The sequence below is a fragment of the Prionailurus bengalensis genome, chromosome C2, assembly GCF_016509475.1.
Source record: "Prionailurus bengalensis isolate Pbe53 chromosome C2, Fcat_Pben_1.1_paternal_pri, whole genome shotgun sequence".
In the NCBI taxonomy this organism is placed as follows: domain Eukaryota; kingdom Metazoa; phylum Chordata; class Mammalia; order Carnivora; family Felidae; genus Prionailurus; species Prionailurus bengalensis.
In genome coordinates, this window is record NC_057350.1 from 109,645,079 (window position 1) to 109,666,737 (window position 21,659).

General features: G+C 39.5%; 1 protein-coding gene across 2 annotated transcripts in view; it reads right to left on the reverse strand.

Moving 5' to 3' along the window:
• Nucleotides 1-21,335: 21,335 nt before the first annotated feature.
• GMPS (guanine monophosphate synthase) overlaps nt 21,336-21,659 on the reverse strand; it is a 79,737-nt gene continuing 79,413 nt past the window's right edge. For both annotated transcript variants that reach the window (XM_043595060.1, XM_043595059.1), the window contains exon 16: nt 21,336-21,458. In XM_043595060.1, the coding sequence (XP_043450995.1) occupies nt 21,357-21,458 (102 nt within the window). In that variant the 3' untranslated portion in view covers nt 21,336-21,356. The remainder of the gene's footprint in view (nt 21,459-21,659) is intronic.

Consider the following 21,659-nt stretch of genomic DNA (forward strand, 5'->3'; position numbering starts at 1 on the left):
TGTCTGTGCTCAGACATGATTACACAGTGGTCTTGTAATCATGACAAATTACTCACAGGAGGGACACTAAAGGCTTTGGGACCGAAGCAGGGCATGACTTGATATCTCTGGTGAGGTGCCTAGTCATATTTCCCACTGGGAAAAGGTAGAGATTGATTTCTTTTTAACCAATAGATTAATGGTAGGGAGGAGATAGGCAGCATATCCAACTAAGAAGCTTTAAGGAGTTTGGGCTGATAAAGGTGACTGGAACTAGATGTAGCATGGGGCCAACCCAGACCACAGAGTACCAGGAAGACTGTTTTAGGAGAAAGGAGATTCATGGAAAGTATTGAATTAATTGTGACATATTCTAATATGTTTGGCTTCATATTCTGAATGTCTACATACTAGCCACTTTGGTTCTGGCTCTTGTGAAAGATATCTACCTTTGTTTGACATCTGAAATTTCTAGGTGCCTCTACTCTGTGGAGGAAAGAAAAATCCTGAGGGCTGAGCTGGGTCTTGAGACACAAAGGGACATTGCACAGGGAAAAGTTAAAGAATTTCTCTCTCCCTAGAAGGTAAAGTATTGCCAGTCATAGGACAGAGCAAAGGGGATTGATGATCCAGAATCTTAGGGTATCTTTTTTTTTAATGTTTTATTTTAGAGTTCACATATCTTAAGGCAGAGCTTCTCAAGTGTCTGAGGCAGCTACATGGAATGGAAGGGCCATAGGATCATTGCAAATTCAGCCAAGTAGGCTGGGCTGAGAAGGAAGATAAAGTGTTGCTTTTTTATTTGCTCATGATAAAAACAAGGTAAAGGGGACAGGGGAGACACATGGCCATCAAAACCATAAGAAACAGTGGAAGCATGAAGCAGTGTAACTATTGGAAACATGGCCACTTCCTAGTCTAAAGCTGGGACCAGAACATGAGGAACTGGTTGGCTGAATTTGAGGAGAATGGCACTTGTTTTACTCCAACAGGAGAGAGTCTATGGTGTCACTTCTAAAATCATGTAGACAAAGGAGGGACAGAGATGAGAACAGTAGAAAGCAATAAAATGAGATATGAGGGCACAAGGAAAGGGAGAAGCTGCCAGTCAATGGAGATTTAACCAGGGTCCTAGTGTTACCCCTTACTGAGTATCACCTATGAGGCTACTGGGAGGATGTCCAGACATACGGAATCCAAACTAAATCTGGGAACACCAGACTGACAAGTGTCAATACTGGTGGGAGTAGAAGGACAGAAGCAGAGGTGTTAGGGAGTCTTCTCCAGGATGTAGAGAACAAACATCTTAATTAGGAAGGAACTGGGTCCCAAAGTGGCTTCTTTATTAGTGTGCTTGAATCCTGAAAGCCAGGTGAGGCCCACATTAGTGAGCATTGAACTCCAGAAAATGTTGGCTCCCCTGCTAATGATAACTACAGAAGTGAAGGAGAGACTACAGAGGGATATAGAGTGAAATTGTGGTAGGACAAAGCACGTGTGACCAATCTTAGTTAACAGAGACAACCCTGGCAGCGTTCACACTAGGTCAGGAACTGGTGCTGGAAAACGTTAGCTCTTTCGTTGATGGTAATTAGTGCTTTACAGTCACCATATAGGAGCCTATAGTCAAACAGATAAAACTCAGCCAATTTTTTTATTCATAGAGACAATCCTGGTTGTATCTACATTGAAGGAGGAACAAGGTACTGGAAAATGTTGGTTCCTTTGTTGATGGTAATTAGTAGAGCTTCAGGGTGACTAATGAGATTGGAGTCAAATGGTAAGGCAAAACTCGGATGCCCAGTTATTCATAGGGACCAGCTAATCAGTGCCTATGATTGGTGAGGCTCTGGGCCCCTGAAAACGTTAGTTCCTTTGTTGACAGTAATTGGGAGGGCTTTAGGATGAATAAACAGGAGCCCAAGAGAAACTGGTTTAGGATAATACCTAGAAGGCTAAGTTGGAACCAGGACAAGATTGGGAAAGATCTACGTACTTAAAACTATTGACTGGGTCAGTGGCCCTGCCCTGCAGGTGGTAAAATGAGAAGGCTTCCCATGAGGTCTTATTCATTAAAAAAAAAAAAAAAAATTTTAAGACAATAGGGTGAGACAAACCAAAAGTCTGTCACACAAAAAAGAGGGAGCTTCAAACAAATAGAGTTGAAGTTGACATTGAGAATAAAAAGAAATGTAGATACAGGGAAAGAGAAGGGGAAAATGCATACTAGAAGAAAGATCAACGGTACTGAAAATGAAATGAGAAAGGGCAAGGAGGCAAGAGAAAAGCAGTGTCACACATGGAGGAGAGGCAAAGAAATCAAATTCTTCTTTCCTTCTCTCTCATTTACTCCTGCCTTTGTTTTCCTCTTTTCACAATTAAGGAATGCCTACTATATGTCAGGCTAAGTACTAGAGACAAAATAGTAAGAAGACTCCACCTCTGCTCTTTAGGTCATTGCTTGGGAGAACAATACTTGGGAGATTATAACAATAAAGTGCTAGTCAAGTGGACTCCAGCTTTTAAGAGAAATTAAGGACTGACACAGAATGAGGACAGATTGTATATCCAAGAATTTGGCTACCAGGGATCCCATCCTGATGAAGATGGAAAAGTGAGCCTGCTGTGGAGAACAGCCAAGGTTAAAAGGATAGGTAGGTAGCTGTGAAAAGCCACTTCCCAGGGCCCAGAGGCTCTGAGGGGCCACAGACTCGCCCCCCCGGCCCCACCCCCACCCCCCCTTCCGCCCCATCTCATATTCCAAGATCAATTTGCCAGTGGCTGCCATTCTTGGAGTAAAAGAGTTGGATGGCCCATGCTCAGACACCTCACCACCAACCTTCCATCATCACAGGAGCAACTCACATCATCCTGCATCTAGTGTCTTGACTACCTCTGGAAGATGCTGCCATCCAAATGCCTTTAGTCAAGGGGATCACTCAACACTGCAGGTGTGAGGGCAAAAAAAGGAGATTCTATATCTGTATTTGTGTTTGGAGTTTGGATTGGACCAACTAGAGTATCACCAAGCAAAGTAGATTGAGTAGATTGTGAAAAATTCATATTTTTAAGCATTACCAGCTAATGCATGGTTACTCTTCAACGTATTGTTGAATAATGCTTTTCTTCCAAAGGATTTTGAGGTGGTTTGTTGTTGTTGGTACTACATTCCCATTTTCACTTAATAGGAAGGAAAGGTCCCCAAGAAAGAGAAATTTTAATGGGAACAAATGCAGCAACCCTGAGTATTAACATCACAATGGAAACTCTTCAGAAGCTGCTGGCTACTGGAGAAGTTTAGCCTATGTGCTAAGAATGGGAAAAGGATTTCAAGAGGAAGAAAACTTCTCTTCAGATATCTACAGTATTCTACCCACATACACAAAAGGTAAAAATCATTGTATCCCTAATGTGGACTTAAATAATAATAATACAGAAATAGAAATAATACATTAATTTATTCTCTTTAAAGATTCTAGCATACAGAATACAGAGTAAATGTTGAAACCCCAATTTCCCCCCTCACTGACCTATCCCAAAGGTAACTAATTTAGACAATTTACAGTTCTTTTTTATGAATTTACATAATTGTATTTTTTCAATATAAGCATCATTAAGCTATATATTTTTCATATAAGCACATTGAACTTTTTATTCTTTTAACAGCTACATGAATACTAGATTATGCATGAATCCTATTTTGTTTGACATTTTCTGGATGGACAATGAGTTTTTTTCCTATTGTATTATTAAGTACATTTCTACCAAGATAATCCTTATAGAAGGATCTATGTGCCATGAATTATTACATAAACTGAAGTATAATTAAAGTCAACTTAAATAGTTTTCCTTTATAAGAACTGCGAAATGTTCCAATAGCATTAAAACAAAAAAAAAATTAAGACCAAAAAGCACAATTTTTATTAAATATATGTAATTTTAAAAATAAGTGTCATTTCTTTAGCATGCATAGGGGAAGGGAGAAACAGGGAAGAGTTGTGAAGGAGAAAGGAAGACACAGGTAAAATCTTTACTCTTTCTGAAGCTCAACGGGCAAGGTATTAATAACACACTTAACACATTTTCTAAAACAAAGTTTCTCTGCTTTTCAAAGCTCAAAGATATGGATAAATTTGCCAAGTTTAAGAATTCCTACGTAAAACATAAAAGAGAAAACTTTCCTCAGATCCTCTGTTTTCTTAGTTTTCAATGAAAACAAAAACAAAAACAAAAACAAAAACACACCACTGTGGACCAAAGAAAATGGCTTTACAGATTTGAGGAACCAGAAGTTGAATTTCGTAGAATAACACCCTTGTCCCACAAGCCCCTAAGTTCTAGAATATTTTTACAAAATACCTTGGAAAGTGCATTTTTGTCTGTATACATGGACCAGCTCATATTAAGCAAAGGTAGAGATCAGATGGGGAACAGTTTATCCTCTTCTCTGTTGCAGTTCTAGTCACCAAGCTTGGATTCTTTTAAGACTCTATTTACTGGGATATCTGGGGGGCTCAGCTGGCTAAGGGTCTGACTTCGGCTCACGTCATGACCTAATGGTTTGTGAGTTTGAGCCCCACGTTGAGCTCTGCAGCGATAGTGCAGAGCCTGCCTGGGATTCTCTCTCCCTCCCTCTCTGCCCCTCCCTCACTCTCTTAAAACAAATAAACTTAAAAAAAAACGTATTAAGAATGTGTAGTACCCAGTGATCAAGACGCAACTGAAGATCTGACTTTAATTATTAGTCCGGAAAATAACTTGACACTAATCATCTTTCATTTCTCAGAGGCTGAAAGATCCAAAAACAGACAAGGTCACAGACAGGGCACGGTCTTTTAGTCTCCTTTTATGTATGTATTTATTTAACCAACTCATACAGAACTTTCTACAGTCCAGGCTCTAAGTTCTTTGCACTCTGCCTGTTCCTCATCTATAAACTAGGGGTAATAATAATAATACCTACTTCATGGAGTGGTCAGGAGGTTATATGAGGTTAAGTAACTTGCCTGCGGCCACGTATCTAACACCATGCTTCATCTCCTTTACAACTGGTTTAACATCTGCTTCCCTTCACTACTGGTGCATTCTCCCAATTTACTGCAAAGAATGACAGAGGTACGATTCATCTAAAAGATCTATTCGATACCTTTCACTCATCTGCAAGTTTTTTAGTACTTGTTTTTAATGGGTGCTCAATTGAAATTTACAATATAGGAAAACATTGTTAAATATTCATTTAAATCTTGGTTTAAAATCTCATCATATGCGGAGAAAGAGGATCTCTTTTGCATTGTTGGTGGCAATGAAAGAGTGCAGCCACTCTGGAAAACAGTATGGAGGTTCATCAAAAAACTAAAAATAGAGCTACCCTACAACCCAGCAACTGCACTACTAGGCATTTATCCAAGGGATACAGGTGTGCTGTTTAAAAGGGACACATGCACCCCATGTTTATAGCAGCACTATCAACAATAGCCAAAGTATGGAAAGAGCCCAAATGTCCATCGATGGATGGATGAATGGATAAAGAAGATGTGGTATATATACACAATGGAGTATTACTCGGCAATCAAAAAGAATGAAATCTTGCCATTTGCAACTACATGGATGGAACTGGAAGGTATTATGCTAAGTGAAATTAGTCAGAGAAAGACAAAAATCATATGACTACATATGAGGACTTTAAGAGACAAAACAGATGAACCTAAGGGAAAAAAATAATATAAAAACAGGGAGGGGGACAAAATAGAAGAGACTCATAAATATGGAGAACAAACTGAGGGTTACTGGAGGGGCTGTGGGAGGGGGGATGGGCTAAATGGGTAAGGGGCATTTAGGAATCTACTCCTGAAATCATTGTTGCACTATATGTCAACTAATTTGGATGTAAATTTTAAAAAATAAAAAATAAAATTAAAAAAATAATAAATTAAAAAAAATAAAATCTCATAAATAGAAAATATAAATGAATAAAACTAAAATTTTTTAATAGTTTTGAGAAATTATGAAATCTTCTCCTTTTAACTACTACCTGACAACAAAATTTGATCTTTGGAGTAGAAAAGGAATTTGTTCAGGCTTCGGTTGATCTGGTTGAACGGTAAGCCAGTTTGTGCTTTTCTAAATAAACTTCCCTAGTCTGGGCAATTACTAACCACATGTTAATTAGTGATAGTGATCCAACATTAACATGCAAGAAACAAAGTGACCAAAGGCAAAAAATTGCATTTCCAAGTATGCCATTAGTATATGCCATTGGTATAAGCCTCCCATATTCATTCCTCTTTATGTGCAACTTCCCGGAGACAGTGTTTTTACCTTCTATGAAATGGCCTGAGCAGCATCTCCCATGCGTGGGTGATTCAGGGCTCTCCCCTCTCTAATCCAGGCCCCCAGTTGTGTGGCTTCTAGCTGTGGATTTACATTTAAACAAGTTAATTAACATGGCGCTCATTTCACCTTATAGGATGCCCAGGTTCTGTAGGCATCCTTAGTTTCAAAGACCCAGTTCAACAAGGGCATCAGGCTAAACCACAGGCTGGAGGTTTCCGGTTAGGCAATTGCTTTTCTGTCATGTCCATCCCCCACCCCACCCCACCCCAAGTTTTTCTTGGACTTTTAGAGAATTCTTATTCCCTTGCGAAGTATCAGAAAGTTTTGCTTCTATCATGACTTGTCCTTCCTCATATTTCCCTAGACTGTGAAAATTACTTTTAATCCATTAATCTCATTTAAAAGTCCTATCCCTGTTTCTTTAGTTAATGGTTAAGCAAAATCATGGTCTAATTAAAGTACTATTAGGCCTTCGTCTAATAAGAGTATCTACTTTTCGGGAGAATTTTTTTCTTACACGCAAGAAGCATGTAAGCATGTGTTAGCATGTGTTAAGTAGCATGTGGGGAATTTTGAAAATTCAAACGAAAAGTAGGGAACCAAATCCCCTCTAATCTCACTATCCTGAGTTAACACACTAATAACATTTTAGTGAATATCCTTATACTTTTCCACATGCATATTTTTTGAATAGTTCCTTTAGTAATGTTTTATATACAGAAGTATTTTTTTAATTTCTTGCTGCAATTTTATGTAACGTCAATTTTAGTATTCACATGGATATGCTTTAATTCATTTAACCAGTATGCTATTGTCTTCAGGTTACCAGTCCCTGAGGACTGGTACCTAGAAGAGAATGAACAACCAGAGACCCTGAGAACAGGAGCCATATGGTATGATGGGAGTCGTCGTCTGATGGGTAGGAAAAGACTGCATTTGTGGTTAAATGTGGAGCAGTAATTATGTTAGATAGAGGATTCTTTACCACTGTTTCCACTGACGGAACAAATGGTTCTATCCTACACGAAGAAACTATAATGTTTAAACATTAAACCTCTCTTGAGGGGTTTACCCATCTCTCAGTACATTTCTTTAAAAATGATCTTCAAAGTCACGTTCAGCATTAGACACAGAGACCAAAATAATTACAGAAACATGTATATATGTGGGCTAAGCTACACATACTTATTTCCTAGTTTTGTCCACTGAGAAAACCCAGAAACAGCGATACACACCCCAATAGCAACAAGCACACTCAGCACCCAGATCTTGGTTTCTAATACCATTCTCCAATAAAAGAAACCAGGCTCCTTGAAGAAATGGCTGATTCTAGGGCTGATTCTTGAGGGTGATGAAAATGTTCTAAAACAGACTGTGAAAATGACTGTACAACTTAGTGGATATACTTAAAACCATTAAATTGTACACTTCACATGGTTGGATTTTATGATATGTGAATTCTATCACAATAAAGCCAGTATTTTTTAAAATGGAGGCATGTTCAACAAAATACCTGACCAGCATGCCTCAAAATCATCAAGGTAATCAAAAACAAAGTCTTACATACTGTCACACATAAGAGGCAGTGGAGGAAACATGAAACTAAATGTACAGTGGTATCTTGGATAGGATCTTAGAACAGAAAAAGGACATTAGGACAAACCAGTGAAATATGAATAAAAAATGTTCATAGCAATATACCAATGTTTGCTCCTTAGTTGTGATAAATGTAGCACACAGTAATGCACTCAGGTTTGACTCCACAGTCTGGTGTTTTTAACCACTGAACACCCTGTCTCTCTTGTAGCCCTTACTAATGGGAGCTGAGCCTTGTTCCTGCCTGAGTGCTGCTTCAGTCTGCGACCACCTCCCTTTCTGAGGTTGGGATTCATAGACATGTGGGGATTGGGAATAACCCTGAACCATGTTAGGTATACTCATCCAAGCCCTCACAGTGGAAGCTTATCTATCTCATCCAAGCCTACCTCTGAGATCCCAGGAGACACCATGAAAAAAAAGTTGCACAGGTTTAAAACAGAATTATCACTTTCTTCATAGCTCTATCTAGAGATTAAAATATAAAGCAGAATCAATATATCTGAGAACCATGTTAATGACTCTCTTCTGTTCAAGTCATGAGATGATTCACCATGGAGTGGGCATTCAAATGTTGAATAAATAATTAAATGAATTAGCTTTCAAAGGCATTAAGTATCTTTTCTTCAAACATTTAAAAAGTTAAATTCTGCTTTCCCAAAGACCTCTGAAGACTGAAAAATCACCGTCTATAATCTGATACAAATTAGCTTGAAAGAGGAAAAGATCTTGCAGATGGTGTTTCTCTCTCTGCTAGAACTCTGGTCCTGCTTCCAAGAGGCATGGTGCATTTCTAGTTTCAAACTAAACTTGACAGGGATGCCCCAAACGTTACTTTTGTGACCCAAGACATGGACAAGACTAATAGGAAGAGGCACTGGCTGTCAAGTGTGGAGGTTCAGGGGTTGAGGGAGGGGGAGGGGGCATGGCCTCCCTGACCATTAGTATCTGCAGGGCTGAAAGGCAGCCTGTAGCTATAAAGAAACCCCCCAAATCAGAGTTCTCCACCTTTAACCAGGTATGCAAACTTCCCACTGTTGGAGCCTGAGTTGCACTTCGGGATTAAATACAACCGTTTTCACAGATCTTTACCAATTCTCATCTTCTACAGACTGGAATGAACCACAGATTAAGTCTCAAATAACCTTGAGGCCAACAGTATTTCCTCCCCCACTAAACGTCTTTACAGGCTCAAGTATGAAGAAATAAAATTAGCTAGTTTGCGTTTCTATGCCTGTCCCTCTTCTTTCCTTCCCAATGACCAAGATGATAACAAGCAGTTCAGTAGCTATAAAGTCAGGTGGTAAGAAGACAGGAAGCAGAAAGCATAAATAATTGGGCTTGCATTAGCACGGATAGGTATCAATAAGCATTTTCACCTTAAATTATAATTGTACCAAGTCATGCTACACAAGCTCCAACAGCCTGCACCCACCAATTTATATACCCTATTTTTATTCTTCCTAGAGACCAAAAAGCTCCAGAAGTGTAATAACTGATAATTGCTTACAACAAATTAAAACTGACTTCACATCATTTTTTCCCCTAGACATCTGGTTGCAAATGTATTTGAGACAGGATGATTTTTGGTGCTAAAGGATGAAAAGAGAAAGGAACCAATTAAAACAGGAACTCCTTTCCAGGCTGAATCAGAAACTTAGCTGGTAAGAGCTGTCCCTCAACTTGGGTGGTGGGGGCAGGGAGAGGGGAGATGGGATATTCTGGACATGATTAACCTTTACTGTGCAAAGAGGACCCTTAGTAAATCTTATTTCCTGAACTATTAGAACAGAATGGATGGATTGTATTGGCCCATAATTTCATTGCCTAAACTGCAAAACTGAACTAAGATTTTTTTTCCCCTTTGTTGTTCAAATTTTCAACACAGGTAGCATTTAACTTCAGTTGTAAATGGCATAGTCTGTGGACTCCTGCTCTCTGGTTCAGTTCTTTTGGCTCCTAATGCCAAGCTCCTATCCATCACATGAGTCATGAGTGTGACCTACCAGCCCAGTGCTCTGTACCCTTGGGCCACAAGAGACATTTGAGCCTCCCGGGGAGAACAGACTACTTCTGTCAAGCCTCTCCAGTGCAGAAAGGACCTAGGGATCAGATTGCAGACAATTCCTTAGTAACTCCCTGTCTGGAGAAGCACACCAGGCACCAACTCTGCAGATACTGTGTGAACCTGCCTGACCAGCTAGACAGTCACAGCCCTAGGAGGACAGGACATAAGAGCAATAAAGCCACACACTACTCGATTCCACCTCTTGACTTCAGTGGCAACACGCAGAGGGCCACTCATACTTTCCAGAAAGCTGTTAAGAGCTACTCAGAACTGGGTCTGCCATCTCTTTCCCACCCTCCCTCCCCGATTGCTGCCCCAGTACAGTATCCCTGCTTTCTGTCCATCCACCTTCTCCTGGTTGCTCACAACTGCACCTTGCACAGGGCCAACACAGCCTCTCAAAACCCAACTTTAATTTACCTTAAGTTCCCACATCCCTATGTAACTCGTTCTTTTAGAATCACCTAGCTTAACTTCCTGCGGCAGGAAATAATGATCAACTATCTAGGAGAAGCCCTCATGCCTGGCCGTGTCTCAGGTCACTGGCCAGTCTTTGAACAGGCTGCCCAGCTCTGTTCCTGTCAGTTGTAGCTTGGAATGTTTAAGGTCACACGAGACAAAACCAGTGTACTGAAGCAGCGGAGGCTGTGGGCGGAACAGGCAATGTGTACATATGACCATTTGCTGGAAAACTGTTATGTGTCAGCATTGCACCGGTGCTACATTTCAAATACCTTATTTCGTCTTTACAACAATCCTAGTAGGTAAGTAATATTTTCATCTCATTACAAGTGAGGAAAAAGGTTCAGAAAGATTAAGTAAACTGCCCAAGATTATACAGCTGATCACAAATGCTGGAGAAACAGCCTCAAGAAATCTCCCTATCCCATGTTACTTCTCTGCTGCTGACCTGCTTGTCACGTACCAGCCGCCTTTGACCTACTTTACCCAGCCTTTTAAGTTTGGATGATGAGAGTCCAATTTCTCTTTCAAGCACAGATAATGGTACTTTATGAAAACTAAGCCAAAGAGCAAGCAATTAAAAACAAATACAAAGCATAGAACATAACCTTGACCAAGCATTTGCTGAGCACCTGTTGCAGGCCAAGCATCATTATGGGCGTTGATGGGACACAAAAATCAAGACGCATTCTCTCCCCTCACAAAGTTTACAACTGAGTATGGGGAATAAGCAAACAACTGCAAAGTAAACGGAATAAATGCCATAGAACAGATGTATACCATGTGTTACAGGAATGTAGAGGAGAGAGCTAATGCTCTGACTTAAACCAAGGAAGGCTTCTCAGAGGTGACTGGAGCTGGGCCCTAAAGCGGGAGCTAGTTTCATGTCATTTGGTGGTCACACCAGCCTGGGTAGAGCATGGCCTGGACCCCCACAGAGAAGAAAGATGCCTCAAGTGTGGGGAATGGCTAGAAAATAGTTTTAGAAGATCAATCTGGAAAAATAATTATGTGGTAGGTAAAGTGGCCAGGATGCTATTCTGTGGACAGAGGAGGTTATTGATGTGTTCTGGGCAAGTAAGGTGACCAGAAGGTTCTGAGTCCATCACCTGTGTTTTGAAATGGAGGTACTAGCTTGGAGAGGGAAGAAACAAGGGGTGGAGAATACTACTGTCACTGCAAAAACATAGTTCAGAGACAACTGAGGGCCTGGACTGTGGTGGAAGCTGGGAATGGAAAGGAGCCGACTGAAGGGCCATCTGGGAAGGAGGAAGCAAACTGGATATAGGTGTGGAGGGCTGGCTATGGTGAAGAGCCAGAGGAATGGAGCATGACAGGACCTCCTCCGGGTCTGGAGACTTGTTCTCTGGAGTCCAGCTGGGGCTCCAGTGCTGGGCACAGAGCAGGTGCTCAGTGGTTACTGCCCCGAATGAACTCAGGTCTGCTTGGAGGGTAAGAAGTGTCAAGTTACATACACCTTCTTCTTACTAAATAAAGCAAAATGTTTAGAGGAATTGTGATGATGGGTTAATAAATCTCTCTCTTCTATCATTGAACTACAAAATAAATGCAGCCCATGGCTGCCTCATGTTTGCCAGTCCACTCAGCAGCACCGATAAACCTTGGAAGATGAATCCCATTATTCTTTATTTTTGTTGGATAATGAACTAGTGTTCCCTGCTATAGCAAAAAGGTGAAAACACTGAAATCCTAAGACCCGTCTAACCTTCTTTTCTTCCAACTCTGCTTATATCTTCATCAAGAAGAGTACTTACAAGATGTCTAAACAAGAGATAAGAGGCTGGGGCGCCTGGGTGGCTCAGTCGGTTGAGCGACCGACTTCGGCTCAGGTCACGATCTCACGGTTTGTGAGTTTGAGCCCCGCATCCGGCTCTGTGCTGACAGCTCAGAGCCTGGAGCCTGCTTCAGATTCTGTGTCTCCCTCCCTCTCTGCCCCCACCCCCCCACCCCCACTCTCTCTCTCTCCTTCAAAAATAAACATTAAAAAGAATCTTTTTTTTAAAAGAAGAGATAAGGGGAGGACAGTTTCTGAAAGAAACCTCAATTGCCAGTTGGCCAGTCTAACCATAAGCACCATGGGAACTGCTAAGGCCACCTGACATCAGGACTACCACCCCACTTCTTTAATTCTTTGGTTTTCTGCTTGCCACACAGCCAGGCCCTTAACCAGCCAATCTCACTTAATACAGAAGATCGAACAAATCCCTAATAATTGCATGGTATTCTCCAAGCACTCGTATTTTAATTTACAATTCTAACAATTTGCCAAAGAACCAGACTGTCTGCCGAAAGTTAAAACAGTAATTTTTAGAAGCACAGCAACTGCACTTAGGGTTGTAACACAAAAAGCTGAAGCTACACATAGGTTAGAATATAAGCGGTTTCCTATTTGGTGATTTCAAGTTATGCAGGCTAGGTCACCTGGTTGAGCTCAGTTTCTTCGCTTAGGTGTCTGATGCTTGGAATTCTACTATTAGACATATATTCCTTTGAAGTATGCCTTGTCCTCCTGCAGGTCTTTCAAAAGCATTCCATTTTTACATTTTATGAACCAGGCTCTAGAAGTTCAAAGATGAGGAAATCACTGGTCCTATAAATCAAGAAGTTTATAGTCTGAAGAAGTGTTACTCGTAAAACAGAAATAAATGAAATCAACAGTCATGGAATTCACCAGCAGTAGTGGGAGCTGAGGAGTGCTCCATTCTACAGACATGATGAACTAACAAGTTTTCATAGAGGAAACCCTCACAAATATTCAAAGCTGACTGAATGTGTGCACCGTGGGGCATGAGGACCCTGGGTCTGGCGCTCCAGGCCGCAAGAGCAGTAGGGGCCAAGGTGAGAAGTGGAGCAGCAAGGGAGGTGAGGGACCCGTAGGGGATCAGTCTGCCAGCAGAAGGCAGTTAGGCCAGATTGGTGAGCAAGAGTGAGGCTGTGTATAGCCTCAAACATACAGCAGGTCACTTGAACCATACAAACAGCATGGGAAAAGCCTATGTGACTGACTAGCTGACTACAGCTTATCAGAGACATCATATACAGCAAAAGAAAAGGGCTGGTATGACTCTCAAAGGTAGCCGGGCCACCACAGACAGGAGCTTTTCGAGTGCTCCTGGCTTATCCAGCACATACTCCTAACTGGACACAATTCCAGCCTTTGGTTGAATCACAGTCCTCCACAATTTGGCACCAACTCTCCAGTTTTACCTTCCCAAACCACCCAAGCTGGTCAAAGTTGATTCGCTTGGGGCTCCTCCTGGCCTCCACTCACCTGGAATATGTTCTACCTCTCTGGAGCCTATCACCAAGACTCCGCTCCAATCCAGAGGGTGACCTAAAGCACTTGAACATCACATGAGCTTGAGGTGTTTCCCCTCACCTCTCCACATTCTATGGAAAGTGCTGCCTGAATATTTAATTCTGCAATTACTCACATGCTGACTTATCACTTCCATTTTGTTCCAAACTTCTTCACCCAACTATGAGATTGAGAGGACAAATGTCTCATTATTGCATACACCACTAGAATCAGAACAGAAAGAAAACCACACGAAATTTGTGTAGTTTTCAGTGCAAGATTGGAGGAGACAAGAGACAGTTCTGTTCCCTCTTAGTTAATATCAAGTGGCGTAAGTTTCATAAAGATGCATGCATACATAGCCCTTGCATAGTTGAAAAGAGATGATCCCATCCCACCCCATCCTCAAAATCTGAGATCTGACATGGTATAATTTTATTTGAATTATCCCAGCTAAATGAGCACAATGGGATTATTAATCTCGTATCTTTTGTTACATCTGTACTGCCATCTGTTTTAAATACCTGACTATGCTTACACCAGCATTTTACAGAGAAGGCATATTCTCATAATGTATTCACTTTTCCTACATTTTGTCACTTGACCAACCAGGTAATATTATTCCTACATCACATCCGAGTTAACCACTGCCCAGGAGATTGCTGCCTTGCCAAAGGCAGCACAGCTACATGGAGTCAGAAATACATCAAGTTAATTAGATTTCAGGCTAATGTTTTATAAGCAGAATTAGGAAGAAATATTTCTAAAATAGATTCCCAAAATAACACCTAGCAAATGAACTAGGAATCTTACTCTAGGTCATTAATATTCTAAGATTTCATGACAGATTCCTATTCCCAATTCTCAATGTTTTCTACAATGGTTCCCTTCTGAGATCCAGAGAAGTCACACAAAGGTGAAACTGTATATAAGAGAGCTATGCTTTCAGTAAGCTTTAAATTCAATTTATTCCCAAACTGTGATGAATGTTAATTCCCTCTTTGTGTCTTGATGAACTCTAAAAACATTCAAGGGATGGCCATCACTGTGTATTTAACAAAAAGATTTTTTTTTTAGTGTGTTATGTGACTGTTTCCAGTTGTTTTACAAAGAGAAATCAATATAGTATTTAATGTGTAGAAAGCATATTTGGCATGTGTAAACCCAGTAAATATTCACTTTTATACAGTATAGAAGGTGTATAGTCTACATCCTAAAAAGCACAGGATAGTTTTAAGCCTCCGTAGTAACAACTGTAACTAACAAAGCAAAGCTCCAAAGTGAGAAGTACACATCCAACTTCGATGTAGGCAGACTCTATACATGTTTACTTTATGTAGCATGGTATACCTGTCTCTCCCCTAAAATGTGTTGAGATTTTTAAACATCTCTATCTTTGCAAAATATTCCAACTCTTAACATCAAAACCAAGAAAGACAACTCTTTCAATTATTAAGGATACAAGTATATTTTATATGTATCCTTTGATGTGCAGAAAGGAAAAAAAATCAAAATACTCAAGACACCACGGTTCTCAAACTATTCAGAGGTACTCCAAGACACTGCAGCAAACTCAGATACACGCAAGGTGAACTACTAGCTTGTGGTAGGTCCATTTCAACACAGCAGCATGCTGCACTCCTTTCAATGTCTTATCTTTGCAAAGCTAAGTATTCAGTGGCTGCTGTGATAAAAAAAATACTGTGCAAAACTCAGCATGGACTAGAAAACGGAGATAGCAGTGTTCATCTATACCAGAGTTTATCAAGTTGCACAGTCCCCAATAGAGCATACATTTAGTAATTAACTCGTTATTCAAAAATGAGATACATTGTTTCTTTCAATGGATGTGTAATATTTTTTCAAGTGGCTACTATGTTGTTAGGACAAATATTTTTCAAGTTGTTTCAACATTACTATCACTTAAAAAATGGAACTATTACTTATTTTGGTCTAGGGTTGCTATTAAAAAATCACTAACAGAACTGTGAAAGGAAAGCGTGAAAACCCCTACTAAATTCACATCAGTTGCTTTAAGAACCTGACCAGGAAAAGAAAAGAAAAAAAAAGTAAAAAAGATCTTCCAAAATGTTTCCTATTCAATGGCAAATTATTAAATTTCTCTTTAAGCAAAAATCTGAAAACAGGCTAGAATGGCAACATAAATACTGAAATATTCCAAGATACTGCATTTACTTAAAAACCTCTCGGAACTTTTATCAACTTTGGGGAAATTTCAACTATGTGCTCTATGGTTTATTCAGTAATTAAGGAAAGGCACTATTTTAATTTTTGAATCAGAGTAGTTAAGAGTATGTAGAGAGTGCTAGCTGCACTAGTTCACTTTTTGTAGGCTTGAAAATGTTTAAGGAGATTCCTGAACACAAAAGGGTCATGATATATATCATTCTTGGTGCTTTTTTTCCCCCAAAACAATAAGCACTATGAACAAGTCCAATTCATTACATCCTCACCACCCACACTATAAGAGAAGTTGCTTTTGAAAAGAGTCAGAAGATGGAATTTTCTTGCACCTAGCTGAATACTTTTTGTCTGTTGAAACTTCTTAATTTTTTAAGTGATCTCTGCACCTAACATGGGTCTCAAACTCACAACCCTGAGAGATCAAGAGTCACACTCTCTACCAACTGAGCCCGCCAGGTGCCCCAGAAGCTTTTTCTTCTTAAGAACAGGTCAATCACACCACAGCAATGTAGCTACCTGAAAGTAATTACTTAATTCAGTTTCTGAACATGGTTATTTCCCTTTATCATATTAGTGACTTAATACATTTACTTTCATGGGTTTGATCAATGCTCACAGTTCTCAACAAATAGGATCCAACTTTTGTATCAAATTAATAAAGGTAATAGATGTTTGAAATAATTGAGGACAGAGTTGATCAAATATAAATAAGTATGCATGAAGTCAAATAAGTTGTGTGTGTGTGTGTGTGTGTAGGACTTTAATTTTCAAAACACATACACACAGCTAACTATTCACTTAAAAAGCTATCTAATATTTTGTGTCTATCATGTCCACTGTTATACTCTGGGCAAAATCCTGACACCCTCCCACAGAGACAGATTCAACTTATTATCCAGAAACCCAACAGTATATGCAGTTTCTTACTTCCCATACCCTGATAACGTCTGTCCTCTTTGTTCCTCCTTCACCTTCTCATAAACACTGATGTTTAACGACAAATTATGAAAGTCATCACTGCCTCCCTTACGAAGTGTATTGAAAACAAAAGGCATTAAAGTCATTTCATATTAATTTAGCAAAGCTATTTTATGCCAACATCACCACAACATACAAGGTATTTCAATATACCATGAACAATTCACAACTATACTACTTACTCCAATTAACAAAATACTTTTTTATAAAAAAATCTGTTCAAAAGGTTACATTCACTTCTTCATTTAATACCATAAGGTTTTAACAATGCCACATTAGGTTCAAAGACAGAAAATTACTTACCTTAAATATTTGTATTCTCCAAAGGCAATACTCCACTTGGATTACGTAAGGTTCAGGCTTCCTGAACAACTTGAAAGATTTTGGAGCTACTGAACCTAGTATACCCAAGAAATAACGAAACTCTCCCCAAAGTCTCATAATTCTGCTAATCAAAGAGCCCTTAACAAGGTCAAAAGATGCCACGGGATCCACCAGTAAACAAAGACACTAATGGATACGTAACTTGAAATGGAGCTGTTCAAAAAGTCCTCCCTCAGGGAACTTAGGTTACAGGCAGGTAATCTCCAGCTCTCTAATGAATTATATCCAAATGACACAGCTCCAGAAGGATTTCAGTGGGTGCAGTAATAGCTCAGTCTGTTTCATGATCTAGCTGGAGTCAGATTCAGAGAGGTGGCTATAACATAGGGGTGGATTGCTCCTCTTTGACAAAAAGCAAAAGAAGTTGTCGAGAGCCGCTAGTTCTGAAGTAATTTAGCTATGAGATGTTCAACAAGACGTTATCTGTCGCCTTCTCTTAGCATTTCTCTTATAGATTTGACTACGATTTTAAGCCATAACTAGACAGACCAGGTATATCTTTCAGCAATAGTTTTTTCCAGCTGAGATTTAAAACTATCAATAATGGGGCCCTACCAAGATTCTATTTTAATTGATTTGATTGTGGGGTCTAGACATTATACAGATTTAATTCCTAAGGTTGAGACTTAATTCCTCTCCAGGGTTGAGAACCACAGACAAAGGGTCAGAGCTGGGTGGAATACCTGGGCCTCTTTAATATGGCATTTTGCTGGCATTTTGGTACTCTTTGCAGGATTCCAAATCTCTTCACTTGTCATTAAATGGTCAGGGAATAAAAAAGCCAAGGATGCCACCATTATCGCTGTTATAACCCTACAGTGGTTAAAAAAAAAAAAGATACCCTGGTGGCTAAACTACCACAGTGAGAACAAAGAGGGTGCTTTCTAAGGGTAGAGACGTCCAGCTTATATTCAGTTCCCTATTACTTTCTGAATTGGGTCAATGACAGGAGTACCCATTAGCTGAGGTGTGTCCTTACCACATTCCAGTGAGAATTCAGGAAACAGTGGGAGAAAGGAGAAGGGTATGGAGTGGTGGAAAGGAATAAAATAGAATAAAAAAGAAACAGAGGTATAACACTGGGCATGACAGAATCTAACCATTCTATTATTGCAAATAAGGAGAGAATTTACACTTTGTAAATACATTTATCCTTGATGGTCAACTATCCGCTGAGAACCTCCTGTTAAGCCTTGCCTTGAAGGGCCTTCGAACATAACCTCTTCAATACAGAGAAGACAAAGCCTGGATTCTAGCTCCAGCTCTGCCAACAATTTGCTGTATATAACAGATAATGGGACACTTTTCATTAGTCTCAAAGCCAAAGCACATTCTTGGTCAATTGTTCCAAAAACACACAGTAAAGAGACTGCTATCAGGCACATATATTAATGGGTAGTTTCCAAGTATTGTGGTCACAACAGAAGATTAAGTGGTCCAATTTCGCTGATCTATACTACAGCTACAAAAAACAAGGTAATTAATATTTGATTTCACAATGTATTGTGATGTTTACCTATGACTGGGCAAAGGTCGCATCTACTATTAAAAGAACTTAAAAGCCAGGCTGTTATTTCCTGTACAGCTGAGGAGTATAAATGGCACCATTAAGGTGAAACTGGGTACTTGAAAATTCTTTTGTGCCTGCCATTGTGGGGAATAAATGATGTTTCCACTGATCTGCCTACCCAGCCCTCATGAGTACAAATAAACAAAATAATTAAATAGGTATCCCAGGCACGTGGTAAGTGATGGGAATGCAGTCATAATCTACCAAGGATCATATTTAATTCTGAACTTCACTAGGTAACCATCCCTAAGCTGAGCTTGTTTCCCTAATGTAAAATGGACCATAAATCTTAACTTTTCCCAGCTGCTTGGATGACAGACTGTGAAGATACAGACTAATACTGTACAGCACAAAGCAAAAAGCACTTTGCAAAGGAAAAGAGGATACAAAAAAACATCAGGGAAGATTTCTCAATTCCAGAAAAAAAAAATTTTTTTTTTTTTTTTTTTTTTTTTTACTTTATGATGTCAGGATATGTTTTGGAGAGACCATTTTTCCAGTATTAAGAATTATAAAAAGGGTTTCGCAGACAGTATCAGGAAAACATTAAGTTAAAAAGTTTTAACAATTGCTTTTAACATCAAAATCTCTCAGAGCTTTGAATATAATGTATACCATGACTTTCCAAGACAGGACAAGTGAACAGCACTTTCCCAATTTATATGACCACCTAACCCTTTTGACAAGGTTCATCTTGGTGGAGCAGTTTTCCACAGAAGATACATTAAAAAGAAAACACTTATTATATATTCTTCCTAGTTTCCTATTTGCTTGAATACAAAACTGTAAGACACTTCTGCTACAAGAGGAATTTTTTCACACAATGTAAATATTTGTAAGCCTTTTAGAGGTTGTCTATTCCAGGTCTAAGATAACATGAGTCCAAATCTGTTAAGGCCAGATCACTTACATTTCCTCTTTCCAAAAGGCAGTATGAATACCTCATCTTCAGGACAGAAAATAAACCCTTCAAGTTCTGTAGAAGTCAAATACCCCTTTGCTTTGGGGACGGGTCTGTTACAATAGACAGAAGTTCTTCCCTTGCAGGTCTGGCAATACAGTTTTCTTGTCCTCTGGACCAGTCAGAATAAAAAGTAGACTTCTACATCGCATAATTTTATGATTTACCTAACACTGAATCCCCAAGAAAATTTTGTACCTGATTGATACAAAGGATCTTGAAGAGGCAGCAACCTGAAATGGGTTTAGTATGCCAACAGAAACTAATCTAGTACATGTCAGTTAACCTCAATTTAAAAAAAAAACAACAAAAAACAAAAACTCACTAATGTTCTTAAATAGTAAGATCAGCTAAAATATGGAGAAATGGTTGTAGAATTTAAGTCTAGTACTATTTTTATATTGCATACATGGATGTTATAAAGGATCTGGTAGAAACCAGTGGCAATGGCAATGAGTCCTACACAAGTTCTTGAATCTTTTCTTATGAATGATAGAAAGACTATAAGGTTTGGCAATATCTTGCATGGACCAAGAACTGGTCACAAGTCTTCTGAGCAGTGGGTAATAATAAATCCACCTACAGATTGCATCTAAGAGTTCATTTTACACTCTTTACTAGATGATATAAACTGTGGGCATGCGTGATGGTTTCTGTAGGCTCAGAGCTGGCCCTCTGACCAAATGAGATTAAAATGCTCAGACTTTATTGATGCTACACCAGAGATAGCCTCTTGTGGGAAAAAGAACAGAAACTTCCTCGGCAAGGCTATGGGAGCTGGCAACACTGGGGTGGCGGCGGGGGAGGGGCGGTGATAAAGCTCCTTACTAATGAACAGGTTGACGGTGAACACCAAGGCATCTATGTGGAACAGGATTTGAAAACATTTTAAATTGAGGCCATTCATAGCTTCCTTCTCCCATGGCCTCCCATGACTGTGATATGGCAGCTTACATTTGATAGCCCCAGTTTCTGCAAAAGTGACTGAAACAACCCACCTACACCTTTATCTGATTATGTTCATCCCTCATCCCCACCTTTGGAGGAGTAAGGTTACTTACAGGAAAATTCAGATTCTCTGGAAGATATACATACTAAGTCACACTGGTAAATAATGGGTGTTTTCTAACAGCTCTTAGAAACTGGAAAGGGGACAGAGGCCCATTACTAATCCCAAACTCAGCCACCTTCATACATCTTCATTGACAGAGACATTAATAGCAACAGTGAGTTTATACATAAAGAACAAGTGAGGCAAAGGCAAAAGCAGTGTCAATCTGTCTGAGTGTAGGCAATGGTGCTTTGATTATACCCGTACAAACTCTTCAGTCCCTTTTAGTTATCCCCAACTCAGCTCTTAAGCCGTAGATTTTTGCTGTAGAGAACTCAGATGTGATGCAGCCGCTCCAGTAACTCTTTTCACAGTACCGCATGTCAATACTGGGAATGGTTTCTAATCAATTTAAACTGAACACAATACTTTAATAGAACAAGAAGTTTATTACTCCCACTCGGTAGTTCCTGGGGGCTTTGATGTTAAGTCATACATAATTCGAGAAATACCAGGAATCTTCTTAATCTCAGTGACCATCTTTAACACCACCTGTTATAAAACAAAGATCATAAATAGAAGAACCAGGATCCAGTGCACGTCCAACAGACTTAGAAGGCTTGCATTTACAATTAAAATGTGATCTATCTGTATTATTGTCTTTCATGTGTATGGCATGGTCTCTGATTAGTGTTATGAGGTGAACCTAATTTCCCTCTATAGATTGAAGTGACTTAACTCAGTACTACTCAA